Source organism: Phaseolus vulgaris, chromosome 11, assembly GCF_000499845.2.
Source record: "Phaseolus vulgaris cultivar G19833 chromosome 11, P. vulgaris v2.0, whole genome shotgun sequence".
Taxonomy (NCBI): Eukaryota; Viridiplantae; Streptophyta; class Magnoliopsida; order Fabales; family Fabaceae; genus Phaseolus; species Phaseolus vulgaris.
In genome coordinates this window covers 36,999,210-37,014,185 of record NC_023749.2, presented here as the reverse complement: position 1 = coordinate 37,014,185, position 14,976 = coordinate 36,999,210, and the positions used below count along the sequence as shown (strand labels likewise).

Here is a 14,976-nt window from a genome sequence, read left to right as displayed (position 1 = left end):
CCGATCGGCTGACCTTTTCTCGAGGTTCTTTACCTTGGCGGCGTCAGCTTTGATCAACGCCTCCAGGTCAGCCACTTTGACGCGATAAGGCACCAGCTTGCTCTCCAGCTCAATCTTCTCTTGAGCCAGAAGCTACACCTTATGGCGTAGATCGGTGGCCTCCTTGCGCGCCACCCGGAGCTCGATGCTCATGGCATCTTCTACTCGGGAGTGTTCGATCTCGGCGAGTGTTAGATTGCAGGATAACCTCTCCGCCTCAATCCTTATGGTGCTATTCTCAGTTCGGAGTGCGAAGAGGTCATCCTGGAGCTTCCTGGTGGAACTCTCCACAACTTTAGATATGATGGAGGGGAAATCCTCCGCCATCATCTTCAGTTTTGCTGAGAAGGGCTCCCACACCCTTTGGACCTCAAGAGAGAGGCTTGCTGGTGGAGGCACCGGGGGGGCTTGTTGTTGGTTCTCGCCGCCACCTTCCTGAGTTGGTTGATCAATGAGGGTTTCTTGGCGTGGTGGCGACGTCGGGGATTCAGTGATGAGGATTGGAGAGTTGTGAGCACCCTCATCCCCGACTGGTGCGGCGTTGGCGGTCGAGGCGTTTGAAGGAGGACCCCCTCCAGCTGATACATAGGGCGTGGAGGCGCTCGGGGGGTCCTCCATGAAGTTAGGCTCGGCGGCCTCAACCACAGGAGGTGCAGACGCCAGAGGAATCGCTTGGACTGGCGAGGCGGGAGCTGGTGGAGGAAGCAATGTGGGAGGCGGAGCAGGTGTGGATGGTGGTGTTGATGTTGGAAGAGGAGGGGGAGCAGATGGTGAAGAAGGCGCCACCCTCTTCCTCTTGGTAACGAGGCCATCTTCAGTCGCCTCGTCGTCTTCTTCTTCTTCCTCGTGAACCACTTGAGGGATTTTCCTCTTTGGTTTCCTGAGGATAAGTTTCTTGCGCTGGTTGGCGGGCTTGGCCTTGGAGGAAGTTGGGCCTTTGGGTGGCGATCTGCCCTGTGCAGCGGCGATCTCCACCACTGAGTTTGGCACGGTCTGGGAACCCGATGCCAACCCATGGGCTCGGGCGAGCGCCCTCAGTTCAGCGAGTTTCCCCTGGCCCAACATACGATCTGCATAATGCAAAGATACATGGGTTAGTTCAGAGAGGAAGATAAACGCATAAGACAGTGTGCAACAAAAGCAGATGAGTGATGCAGAAAGTAAAACCAAAGTCTTGTGCGCAACACACAAGACGCCCAGAAACAGTTAGCAGAGGTAATGTCAAGGAAATAACTTAGACGTTGAGGTGAGTTCTAACCTATGCGAACTTCGAGTTGATCTTCGAAAAACTCGAAGGAGATGAGTGTAGTGGTGAGGAAGGTGATATTGGCGTCTGCTACGCTTTTCCAGAAGAAGCACAGATCCTTGTCCAAAGCACCCATGCTGTCTTGACTCCTTGGCCTCCTGAAGCTGCCTTTGGACTCTTTATTCCTCTTGTTTACCCAATACAAGGGGAAACCGTCGAGCAGTGAGGCGTCCTTGTCATTTGGGCGCACCTGGACAAACTTGCCCTTCCAGTCTTTGTAAGATTGCTGGAAGATAGAGAGGATCGACCTCCCAGCAATCCCGTTCAAACTCACCCACAGACGATCTCCTGGGTGTTTGGCTTCGAAGAGGAAGAGAAAGACGTCCACTGACGCTGGCAAGCCCAGATGATCGCACATGATCTGGAACGCCCGCACGAACGCCCAGATGTTGGGATGGAGCTGGGCGGCGGCGATGTCGAGCTCGATGAGTAGCTCTCTTTCAAAGCGAGTGAAGGGAAACCTAAGTTTCACCTTCTTGAACAGGGTGGTATATATGAAGCAGAACAACCCGCCGGTGTTCCCTTTGTCGTCGACGCACACTGGCAGGTCGGGGGGGCAAGGTAGCACCGTCATCTTGTCGTCATGCTCCTTGTGGAACGACTGGTGAGGCTCGTCCCCTTTCTTCAGTCGAAGAACTGCCCCAACAGAGTTTACTGAGGAGGTTTCCTTCAACAAAGTCGAGGTGGCCCATGGGTACAATTTTTTGAAGTCGAGAGAAGGGACGGAGGCTCCTCCGGCGACAGGTGGAGTAGCCTGAGCCAGGTTAGAGCGGGAGGGTGCAGGCCTCTCAGCCTGAGAAGAAGAAGCACCAGGTGCTCGCGGTGGGTTGTGTGCTTGAGATGAAGGGTTTCGTGACGAGGGAGGAGGATTTGGGGTGATCTTTGAGCGAGCCATCTGCAAAGGAAGAAGAAAAGAAAAGGTGATCAGGGTTCGCAGAGGCTGACTCGATCGTGGAAGAAGGGTGAAAAACGAACGAACGAGGGTTCGTTGTAACGAAGACGAAGCCCTAATTTACGAGGAAGGAGAAACAAAGAAAACAGCCCACAGCGTATGCACCAGACAGTTAATGGATGATGCGAATCGGTTAAAATGCAGGGAAAACCAGCAGAAGAAGTAAAGGAAGTACCTTTTTATGATCGGAAGAGTGATGAAGGAAGTTGTTGATTCACCAGGTTGAAGATGAAGTCGCCAGATGTAAACCCAGGCGACCAAGTGATTAGAGATCGCCGAAGCAAGCACATCGCCGAAGATGAAGGTGGTGCAGATTATGAAGGCGGCCGGCGAGACCACAGGGAAGGTGTGTACGAAGGCACCCTAGCTTGCCAATCCAGTAGAGATCGCACTCCAGGACAGCTATGCACTGAGTAGTATCATGCACAAGTAACTTAGCCAAAGGAGAGTCAGAAGTAGTGCCCAAGTCAAGGAGGCTCCAGATGATGGCACGTGTACAGCTGGATGCGAGCCACGTGTCCAGATGTGTAACTGCCAGGAGAGAGAAAGTGTCCAGGTATATAAGGGTTTCCCAACGAACTTCTGAGGTACGCACGTTCAGATTGTCTTCTTTACGCTTGCGAGTTCTAGAGAATACTGAGAGAGAACTGGTTCACGGTTCCTTGAGAGTTCTTGAGTGTTACTCTTAGTAATTGGTGGTTCAGTCACTGACTTGGGCGTTGGAGTGTGATCGGCCGCAGCGGCGCCGCTCTGTTCTTTTGCAGGTTCTTGAGGTGGATCGCGGCGAAGGACGGAGATTGACGCGGCGCACACGTCGATCCAAGTTTGACGAGGCAAAGCTCCAGCGTTTTGGTCAACAGGCAGGATCAGTTGCCAAGGAGTGTTGTGTGCTCTTGAGGTGGTCAAGATCAATACTCTTGGTGTATGTTTTTCCAAAGGGAGTGTGTTTCTTGAAGGGTTCAAGGTCACTACTTTGGTGGTTTGTGTGTTGTAATCTGGTTTGATTACTTAGTGGATTACCCAGTGGTTTTCTGGGGACTGGATGTAGCTCTTGGCTTAAGATTGAACCAGTATAAACTGTTGGTGTATCTCTCTCTTACCCTCAAACTCGTTTAAATTTTGTTTTAAGTTTTACTGGTATAAACAACCGATTGTTTCGCAGAAACAACCGATTGTTCTCTGTTGCTTTGTTGTTTTATTGCTTTTGTTCTTGGCTAAGATTTCTATTCTGGATTCATACAAAGAATTTTGTTAAATTTGAAAAAGATTTCAAAAACCTCTCTTAAACAATTCACCCCCCCCCCTTCTCGTTTAAGGCCATATATTCTAACACTTATGAGTTGCTGAATGGAAGAAAGCCAAACGTGAGCCACCTAAAAGTCAGTCACACTGTTGTAGATTCTTGCGCAAATCCTCATTGGTCTTGCGCAATTCCTCATTGGTTGCCCAGGAAGCCTCTATCTTTGCCATCATCTGATCCTGCAGAAGCACTTGCTCAGCTCGGGCTTCTTCTTGTAGACTCTCTTGCTCGACTTTAGCTTCTTGCTGAATCCATTCCTAGTTCTGCCTGTTCTGCTCATTGGCTTCCTGAGAGCCCTCATAGTCTCCATGAGTTGTTGTAGGGGGGGGCATCACTTCCCTCAGATCCCAGTGGTGCTTGCCTAGGGTTCCTTATCATTTTGGAAGGCTTTAAACACGAATGTGGATGGGATCAGATTTTATCGGGCCCGCGATGGGCACCAAATGTTCTCGCCAGTTGACTCTGGTGAAAAGCTCCACTTCTGATCTGTCTCCTCTGGAATCTATTTTGTGTCTTCTTGTTGCACTGGAACGTGGCTCCGTTGAAATAGAGGGAGCTCTACCTATTGATCATACTCCGACGATCAAGTTAGTGAGAGCATACAAAACAAGAGAAGATTTAATTTCAGTGTAGTATTCAAAAATAGCGTACCTTGACCGGGGGACTCAAGCCCCTTTTGTAATTACTCTTGTAACAACTTTCTCACACGAGATTTTTATCTTTACTGAAAGCATAAAATAACAACAAAAAAACCACCTTCTAGTACTACTACGGTTTGAGATATCTTGGGTGGCAAGACACAAACCCTAATCCTAACTTGTCATAAAAGTTAGGGTTAGGTAGCTTGCATGGCACACTACTCCTCTCTTCTTCTCTAATAAATAGGGCACTCTTCTTTTATTTTTCGACTTCATTTGAGTAATGAAACCGTTGCAGATCTCACATCGACTAGACATAAAGACATTTCATAGTATATAAGTGGGTACAAACCTCACCTTATACACTACAAAAAAATTATTTTTAACGGGGGTTATATTTGGCGTTAGCGGCGGTTTTAACCCCCGTTAAGTGCGTTACCCGTGGTTTGCGCTTTTCCCCTGGAAGATCCACGTCGCTATTTCGGCGGTTTTGAAAACCCCGCTATTCCCGGCGGTTTTTGAAAACCTCTGCTATTTCCAGCAATTTTGAAAAGCCCTCCTATTACTGACGGTTTTGAAACCCCCACTACTTCTAAGAGGTGCATATATAAAAAAGTCGGTTACAAATAATAAAAATGTCAAACCAAAATAACCCAATAATTTTGTCAAACCCTATGTTCTTCTTCTATCATCTAACACTAATTCATTAATCTTATTCTTTAAATTACTTACTAATTCATTATTTCATTCATCTTATTCAATTTGAATTCATTATTTCATTCATCTTATTCATTAAAATCCATTTATTAATAATAAACAATACCTTGGTAAAACCAACTTTGGTGTGGCCCTGTAAATCCAAATCAATACGACTAAAAATTCAAGCCTTTTTTAAGTTAGCTTATAGTTTTATGTGAAGTGGTATAATAGTGTTGCAGCAGGTCAATGATATATATATATATTATCGTTACAACTCAACGTGATCTTATTTTTCTTTTCTGGAACACCTTTTGTACATCTTTTTAAACATTATAAAAAAAGAAATGTTATAGTAAGATCATTGGGAATAATATATAAAAATTAATACCCATTTATGATTTCTTAATTTGAGAGGTAATATTTAAATACAAATTCAGAAGAAATTAAATTCTAAATTAATATAAAACATGTTTTGTAAAATAAAATAAAAAAACTGATAGTAAGATGTTAAATAACAATAACCTATAAATACAATTATTTAGTTGAATTCGATCTATTATAAAATAGTAAGGCTAAAATCACTTGCTCGTACTTGGAGGCAGCGAATAATAACAAGGTTTACACCTGCAAGCATATCTCTCTAGCAAATTCTTCATCGGTTCTCCATGCAGACTTATCTTCTGCTCAAAATTTATAAGAATGTGGTCATCATATGGGAGTCATTTACAAAAATACGTGACATTTTCAGGTTTCTTTGTCAGCACAGTAAAAATACCTTTAATCACCTGAGGCACGGGAAACTTGAGGAACCTTTCTCCATCAGTTCGGAGAAGTTCTTTGAGCAGCTCTGCAGGGATTTTATCCCTAACATTCTTAAGTATACCTTCAGACACCTTGATCCCACCTACGTAGAGTTTAAACACATCTTTAAAGCTATCTATTAAACTCATCAGGGCTGCTGTCGAATAGAGATTCCAACTCAGGTTTGATAACCTGAAGTATGGACTTCAGTGCGTTAACAAGAAAGTCTGACAATTTCAAGTGATCAGACCTTTCATCCCTTGGAACGTAGATGTCCAAGCTCATGGCCAAGTTCAATCTACTCTTAATCTTGGCATCTGGTAAACAACAACACCACATCAGAAATTTAAAACTAAAACTGAAAAGGCCAAAAATCATTGTTAGCTAAATTGGACTTCAATGAATACCAAAGCAACACATGAAAAGCTTAACCTGATTCTGTAGGTGGTTTACAGAATAAATTGATAACCTGATTATCTTGGTAAACTAAAAAATAAATTGATAATGTTTAGAAGATTTGTTTAGAAAGGATGGATGAAAATTTATTTATATACAAAACCTTTGATTACCTCTATTTGGAGCCAATTCTGAGTCGGTATGTTTTGCCTGGGATCACAGTTTGTATAAAGGGAGAACATTTTGATATGTCACAAACATCAGTGCTCAAGCTTGGAGATTTGGAGCAGTTGAATCTTCCTTTTCCATGAATCAGAAGTGATTGGGGAAAACAAATATATACAAAGAGTAAGAATAAAACCAACAGTTACACATTGAAGAAAGGAAATAGAAAAGATGGTAGATTTTGCATTGAACAATTAATTTACCTGAGGCTCTCCCACCCATTGAAAGGCAATTGAAGATAGTTCAGCAGCTTGTTCATAAGTGCTCTTGTGGTACCAATCGTTCAGAATAATGCTTGTCAAAGTCATAGGTAAAGGGTTCAGGGTCACGGGGTGCCACACGAATTAGTCCATATAGCCCCGCTTCCCTTTGCATTCCATAGTGAGCATGGTAAAGATATATACCAGGCTGTAACATAAAAGATTCAAGCAAATAAGACACTAAGAGCTGTTTTGGTGTTAAGTATGAAAGAATTGAACAGCAAACGGCAAACAGAAGATAAGGAATTAATATGATTATTCATGTGGGTAGAATATTAGAACTTACCTTGTCTACAACAAACTGATAAATAAATGTGCCGCCAAGCAATATATGAAAAGTCTAAATTAATCATTTAAATCTTTTTTTATTTAAGCTTATATTTTGAAAATATATTTTGGGTAGAAGATGAAGCCAAACTTGTCTAATCTCATGCCAGTGAATGGAAAGGTTTTCCGTCATCAAAGTGTTGTTAAGTTGAACAACAACCGTGTCACCCTCCTGAGCCTGGATGGTGGGTCCTGGAGTTATTCCATTGATTGTGATAACAAGCTTCTTAAAGCAATCAGGGGACCTATACTCATTCTTCACCTCCCATTTGTAATGTCTATTTCTGGCCTCTGCATTGTGGAAATTCCCAAAAATAAGGAAGAAACAGAGAATGAGCAATGTTGGAATAGCCCTTGAGCTGAACGGAAGCTCAACCATGCCTAGCAAGTAAAATAGGCGTAAGAAAGAGAGAAAGCTAATTGAGATATAGTTGAGAGATGTTAAAAACTGGGATGGTCTTTATATAATGGATGAACTGAAATAGATTGTTATTATATAATATATTTTATTGTTGGTTCCACCTTTTAAACTAAGTTTGTGTCATGAAATGTAAGTTTGTGTCATTATTGCCATACACTTATTGCATATATGATTCAATTAAATGAATATGGCAATAATGAATGGGAAGAGGATAGACCACTAAACTAACAGAAGAAGCCATCTATGATGAATGAGGAAAACCTGATATCCTGTTTAATGAGTTATTCCAAATCTTAAAGATCTGACCCAAGAACATGAGTATACAAAATTATCAAATAGTTTCCTCAACAACAGAAACTAAAACACTTTTTGCGACAATTTTTTTATCTAGAAGAATGAGTGCTGCAAGGATTGAATACTTTATCATGTAAGCTCAATAAGAAGATAAGAAACCTTCATTTTTTTAATAGTAAAAGACCTTATACTACAGAGATTGCAGCTTTCTTCGTATAGGAGACAAAAAAATGATAACATGTGTAACAGTGTCATTACAGATCAGGGCACCAAGTGTTTTTGGAAACACTTCAATCACCAGCAGATACTAGATACAAAAAATATTTGTGATTCCTTCAAATCTGGTAGCATCATCAACACTTACACAATACTAGATTCCAAGTGTCTCTCTACTATAGATTTCATCTTTTTCTCTTTTTCATAATAATATCATATCTAAGAAAAAACACTAAACTAACTATGTACAACATGATTGGTGTGAGCACCATTCAATTTAGATTTATTTCAAATATAAACAGAATAAAGATAGCTCTTTCATTTTTATTTTTTTTTAATACGTGGATCTTAAGAAATCTCACAATTACCTTAACAACTGTAGCATGCTCAACATAATAACCAAGTTTAGTTACTTATTTAACTATAAATAAGTTTTATCTTTTAATATTTATATTTTAAACTAATGTACTGTAGTTTTTATGCATACCCTCGCGAGACACATTATAAGGTATAGCTATAGTACTGGGAATAATGATAATAGACTAATAATATATTTTGAAGTTCTGCGTTCCCACAGTGAGTAATAAAGGGCAGAGCCAAGGAAAGAGAAGATGAACAGTAACAATGAGAGAGAAACTAAAGCTTTTATTATTAACGTAATGTTTAACGTTTTTCATGCATGGAGTTGCATGCATTGAGTCATATATATATATACACGTGGAGAACGAAAGGAGAGAAGACTCACCCCAACAGTTTTGTGAGAGAGGGCCCAGCCCAACAGTAAAATAACAGGGAACATCAAAACGCCTCCTCAAGCTGGTGGGTGAATGTTTAACACACCAAGCTTGGAAAGGAATTTGTAAAAGATCTCTTTGTTAAGAGATTTGGTAAGAAGATCAGCAGGTTGGTTTTCTGTGCGAATAGGCAATAGGTGGAAAAGACCTTGACGCAGCTTCTCCCTCACTACATGGTAGTCTATTTCTATATGCTTCGTTCTTTCATGGAAGCTGTTATTTTGTGCTATATGCCTTGCTGATTGACTGTCACAAAATAGGCTGGCAACTCCATCAGAAGTAATGCGTAGATCTTCAAGCAAGAAACTTAGCCATTGAATCTCGCAACTAGTAGCTGCAAGAGCTCGATACTCTGCTTCAGATGAAGAACGAGATATGGTGCTTTGCTTTTTGGTTCTCCATGATATCAAAGATTCACCAAGGAAAATGCAGAAGCCAGTGGTAGAGCGTCGTGTTGTAACGCATGATGCCCAATCTGAGTCGCTGAATGCCTTGATCTGCCAGCTTGTGTCTCTGGGATAAAAAAGACCTTGAGCTGGAGAGGCTTTTATGTAGCGAAGAATTCTTTGTGCTGCTTGATGGTGTGCTTTCGTGGGTGCCTCAACAAATTGACTAAGGAATTGCACAGAAAAACTAATGTCAGGCCTTGTATTTACCAAGTAAAGCAGTCTTCCAATGATTCTTCTGTACATGGAGACTTCATGCACCGCTGCATCTTTGTCGAACAGAGTTTCATTCTTTTGCACCATAGGTGTGGCTGCTGGTTTAGCATTCAGCATCCCTGCATCTGCCAAAATCTCAAGAGCATACTTGCGTTGACAAATATGAATGCCTTTCACAGTCCTAGCGATCTCTAGACCTAAAAAGAACTTCAAATGACCTAAGTCTTTTATTTTAAATGCTGTATTTAAGGAATCTTTTACTGCATTAATGTCATCAGCATTGTTTCCAGTAATGAGAATATCGTCTACGTATACAAGAAGTGCAATGAAGGAATCCTCAATGTTTCTCACAAAAAGTGAGTTGTCAGCTTTGGAGTGCGTAAAATTAATGGAATGAAGGAAGGAGGTAAGCTTATCATACCAGCGTTTGCTTGCTTGCTTTAGACCATAGATGGACTTCATCAAACGACATACCTGATGGGCCTTCTTGGAGGCAATGCCTGGTGGCAATTCCATGTAGACTTCCTCTTCTAGGTCACCATGCAAAAAAGCATTGTTAACATCGAGCTGTTCAAGGTACCAATTCATGGTGGATGCCACTGCTAGGATGGTGCGAATCGTTGTGAGTCTTGCCACAGGTGAGTATGTCTCCATGTAATCAATCCCTTCACGCTGTGTGTAGCCCTTTGCTACAAGTCTTGCCTTGTATCTCTCTATGTCTCCATTAGCTTTCCGCTTAATTTTGAAAACCCACTTGCACCCGATGGCTGTTTTGTTTGGTGGGAGCTCCACTATCTTCCAAGTTTCATTCTCTTCAAGAGCTTTTATTTCTGCTTTCATGGCTTCCCTCCATTCAGGATATTGCTTGGCTTCCTCATAGTTTTGAGGTTCATTTTGGCATGAAATTGACAGAGCATATTTTAGATGACTTTTTGCTAATCCTTTATAAGATATGACAGAGCTAAGGGGATACAGTACCTTGCTTTTCTGTGTCACATTGCTGCATGGTGATGCCATTATGCTGTGATGATAGTCCTCCAAATAAGTTGGTGGTTTCTTGATTCTCATGGATCGTCTAGGCTCTTCTTGTTCAGTGTTCTCTTCGGTCACAGCAGGCTTAGGAGGTGCAGCATCATATATAGCAGAATCAATGTCTTCGAGTGCGGTATCATTACCATTTTCATTTTTCGAATTACAAAAATAAGTCTCATAGAATATCACATTCCTTGATGTGAAGATCTCTCTAGAGTGAATGTCTATTACTACATAACCCTTGGTACCATGTTTGAAACCAAGAAAAATGCACTTGCGTGCCCTGGGGTCCAGCTTGTGTCTATTTTGCTCAAGTGTAGAAGCAAAGCAGAGACACCCAAACACCTTAACGTTGGAAAGGTCAGGCAAGCTTCCATACAACAGTTTATATGGGCATTCGTTTTTAATAACAGGAGAAGGTAAGCGATTTATAAGGTGCACAGAGTGTAAAACAGCATAAGACCAGAAAGGATTTGGCAAGTTGGACTGATACAAAATGCAGCGAGCAATATTGAGAATGTGTTGATGTTTTCTCTCAACAGTAGAATTCTGTTCAGGTGTTTCATTACAAGATGTTTGGTGTATTATGCCATGTTTATCATAGAAATCTTTCCAACAAAACTCTTTTCCATTATCAGTTCTAATAGCTTTTATATCTTTATTAAATTGGTTTTTGATGTGAGCAATGAAATGTTGCATGTAGTCTCTAGTTTCACTTTTACTTTTCATAAGATGAATCCATGTATATCTACTATGATCGTCAACAATGGTTAAAAAATATCTGTGACCATGCAAAGAATTAACATTTAAAGGTCCCCATATATCCATGTGAATTAAATCAAAAACGTGTTCGCTACTGGTTTTGTTCAAGGGGAAGGGTAGTTTGTGTTGCTTAGCAAGATGACAAGGGGTGCATACATCTATATCAGCAAAGTGTATATCAGTGTATTGCTTAGCAAGTTTTTCTAATACCCTCTTTGATGGGTGACCCATTCTACAATGCCATATATTGAGATCTTTAGCAGCTTCAAAACTTCTTTGTTGTCGTAAGAAGCATATCAGGTTTTCTTTCTCATTCGTGTGCAGATGATACAACCCATTCACAATGTTAGCTTGACCAATCATCTTCGAAGTAGACCTCTCCTGTATCTGGCAAACATTGTCAGTGAAAATAAGCTTACACCTCAAAGAAGTTATCAGCCTTTGCACAGAGAGGATATTTAAAGTGAAAGCGGGTATATATAATACATTATGGAGAGTAATGTTATGAGTCAAAATGATAGTCCCAGCGTGAGTAGCAATAACATCATGGTTATTAGGTAGTTTAACATTCACAGGCTTTATCTTGTAATAGTTTACAAAGGAAGAAATAGAACATGTTACATGATCCGTGGCCCCAGTGTCAAGTATCCAGAAACTTTTACCTTCCTTACCCATGTTGCTTGCTTTTGAAAAATCTCCAATGCTGTTATTCACCACTTTCTGTTTTCCTTTGCAGTCTTGAATCATATTCACAAGTTGTCGTAATTGCTCAGAGTCAAGATCCTTTAGAACTTGATCACTGTAAGCATCATTATGTGTATTCTTTCCTTTCTCTGTTTCACTACTCACCTCACTTTCCATGGCATTCGCAGCATGACCCATTCTCTGTTTGATCCAAGGAGGGAACCCATGCTTTGAGTAGCACTCGTCGGCCGTGTGATTCATTTTATTGCAAAAAGAGCATTGTTTTCCATAATTCTTTCCTCTTCCTCTTCCTCTTCCATAATTGCGCCATGTAGGGTTAGTACCGTTGTTCTTTCCATTCATCTTTTGACCATATTGGTTGGCATTGTTGATGAGAATTTTTGTATCCACTACTGCACTTTCGTTTAGATGTCTCTCCTGTTGCAGAACCAGAGAGAAGACACGGTTGACCCCTGGAAGGGGATCCATTAATAAGACTTGCGTTTTTACAGTGTTGTAGCTCTCTCCCAATCCCTTCAAAAAGCACATGATTCTCTCTGATTCTCTGTATTCTGCCATGGTTTTAATCACATTGCACGTACATTTCGATTTGCAGGTGCAGGTAGGTAGAGGATGCAGAGAATCCAGCTCTTCCCATAACGTTTTAGAATCAGTGTAGTACTCATTGATGCTTCTTTCACCCTGTTTGATAGAATTGATTTCTTGTAGAAGGTCAGAAATGCGAAAATGACTCCCTTTTGAGAATCTTTCTTCAAGATCGTTCCATAGATCTTTTGCATTATCAATGTACACAGTGCTTTGTGCAATCTGTGTGCTAAGGCTTCGTGTAATCCAGGAAACTACTGTAACGTTGCATCTCTCCCATGCTTCGTATTTGGCATCATTACGTGAGGGTTCAAGAATCTCACCATTGACAAATTTGTATTTGTTTTTCGACAGCAACGCACGTTTCATTGCTCTGCTCCATGAATGATAGTTTGTTCCATCAAGATGTGGCGTGACCAGCACCATGCCTGGGTTTTCTCCAGGATGGAGATAATATGGACTAGCGGGGTTTTGTAGATCATTCTTGAATGAATCTTGTATACTGGCAGCCATTGTCGGAAAAACAAAGCAAGAAGCAAAAGGAAAAAAAACGAAGAACGAAGAGAGCAAGATAAGATAGCAGAGTTTAAAAGACAACCAGTTTGCAGCGGAGAGCAGAGCGGGTTAGACCCGCTCTGATACCATTTTGAAGTTCTGCGTTCCCACAGTGAGTAATAAAGGGCAGAGCCAAGGAAAGAGAAGATGAACAGTAACAATGAGAGAGAAACTAAAGCTTTTATTATTAACGTAATGTTTCACGTTTTTCATGCATGGAGTTGCATGCATTGAGTCATATATATATACACGTGGAGAACGAAAGGAGAGAGGACTCAGCCCAACAGTTTTGTGAGAGAGGGCCCAGCCCAACAGTAAAATAACAGGGAACATAAAAAATGTAAGCACTAACCAAATAATTCAAACATTAATAACGAACTCCCAATCTATAAATCAGCGAGATCATGAGATAATTATTGGAGTTGTAGAATTATCTGTAGGAGACACCAAAAGGCAAATCACTTGCAGTCACAACAGAAACACATGAAAAAAAAGTCAAACACTAAAGAATAAAGAAGATGTGGAAATCACATTTAAGGAAGAACCTAAGAACAACTACATAAATAGATTAAGAGGTTTCTAAACCTGCAACAGGCATGCTAATCCTAGGAGCGGTAACTACAATCCTTGGTTGCGTGCCCCTGGCCGTAACGTAAGTAAAACAAGTAGCTTTTGTTCTCTAAAAAATTGTAAGAATAATTGGTTATACTGTTCCTTGGTATACCTATTGCAAAGAAGCAATAACAGATCAATAATCAAGACAGAGACAAGCAATCACATTTTAAAAAAAATCTATATTTGTTAAGGAGTTGCTTACTTTGTCATTAGTAACATCCTAGTTAAGAAAAACGTCAAAGCAGGACTCAAGGTCTGTAAAATCTACCTTTAACATGACAATAACAAACAATTAGATCTTTGAACAATAAGTAAGAACAAGAATAGCAAACTAAAATAAAATTCAATAATTAGTCATAAATAATTCAACCTTTAAACTGATATAATTAGTGTTTCAATCCAACATAAACTGAAATCCAATAACACAAAAGGGAGAAACAAAATCCTACATGCATGATTTCAAATAACACGTCCCTTTCTCTTTCTTCTTAGTAATTTTAGAAAATGATAATTCCTAATATGTATAGCTACACAATTTGCCATCGACCTATTCTACATAAAGAAGAGCAAAAACTAAAGAATAAAATTTAGAAAAGTAAAGAATAGCGAGACGAGAGAAGAATTGATGATAGTAAGACATGGTTCCAAATTCGTGGAATGCACCATCGGAAGGAAAACCCACGCACCGCCGGAAGGAAAACGCTCGTAGACAAAGAAGTACATTTGAAGGAAAACGCTCGTAGGCAAAGAAGTACATTTGAAGGAAAACTCACGCATCGCCGAAAGGAAAAGCCACCACTAAACGCACTAGTGAAAGAAAAACGCTCATAGACAAAGAAGTAGGGTGCGAGAAATGGGGAAAGAAACCAATTTGTGAGAAATCAAATAGGGTACAAGAAGACATAAATCTTTTTGTGCCGAAAATTTTGAGAGATGAAAATGGGAAGAGTTTTGAATTCTAAACAGAGACTTTTTTTAGGGCAACATGAAAAAAAACTTTTTTGTTAAAAGGAATGTATTTGCCTCTCTGTATTGAAAATACCGAAAGTAAAAAATAAGAAAAAAAATCATAATACACTTATCGGGGGTTTAGAAAACTCCCGCTAAGGACGGTCTTATCAGAGGTTATCATAACCTCCGGTAATAAACCTCCATTAAAATTAAATTTTGTTGTAGTGATAAGCCAATTTTATAAGATTGAGTTAGGTTTAAAGTTCACTACTTAATATGGTATCGAAGTCATTTAGAGTCTATCATAGCGAGGGTTTGTTGGGCTTATCAGGCCACCTGCTATCGGATTGCTATCAAACCACCCATAATATATAGTCCCACTTAAGAGTTGACAGGTCTCAGTGTGAGGGAGTTGTATTTGAGATCTCACATCGACTAGAG

General features: G+C 40.5%; 1 protein-coding gene across 7 annotated transcripts; it reads right to left on the bottom strand.

Annotated features, from left to right (window-relative positions):
- Nucleotides 1-5,366: 5,366 nt before the first annotated feature.
- On the bottom strand, nt 5,367-14,544 carry LOC137828019 (L-ascorbate oxidase-like). 7 transcript variants are annotated; one of them, XM_068634431.1, is made up of 9 exons: nt 13,787-13,852; nt 13,555-13,648; nt 13,322-13,403; nt 7,104-7,324; nt 6,560-6,764; nt 6,305-6,431; nt 5,986-6,052; nt 5,710-5,838; nt 5,367-5,614 (listed from the first exon to the last, which is right to left on the bottom strand). In XM_068634431.1, the coding sequence occupies exons 3-5, from the start codon at nt 13,335-13,337 to the stop codon at nt 6,612-6,614; spliced, it is 390 nt and encodes a 129-aa protein (XP_068490532.1). In that variant the 5' UTR covers nt 13,338-13,403; nt 13,555-13,648; nt 13,787-13,852; the 3' UTR covers nt 5,367-5,614; nt 5,710-5,838; nt 5,986-6,052; nt 6,305-6,431; nt 6,560-6,611. The 7 variants fall into 7 exon arrangements, 5 of the variants coding, with proteins under 5 accessions (XP_068490532.1, XP_068490537.1, XP_068490521.1 ...); XM_068634436.1 differs by having other exon boundaries at nt 6,305-6,427; XR_011083808.1 differs by lacking the exons at nt 13,322-13,403; nt 13,555-13,648 and adding an exon at nt 14,271-14,544 and having other exon boundaries at nt 6,903-7,234.
- Between the last annotated feature and the right edge of the window lie 432 nt (nt 14,545-14,976).

Coding starts and splice junctions, on each gene's coding strand:
- LOC137828019 (XM_068634420.1), bottom strand. Junction 6,765..7,103: donor AGGCTCAGGAGGGTGACACG/GTTGTTGTTCAA, acceptor TTTATGTTACAG/CCTGGTATATATCTTTACCA.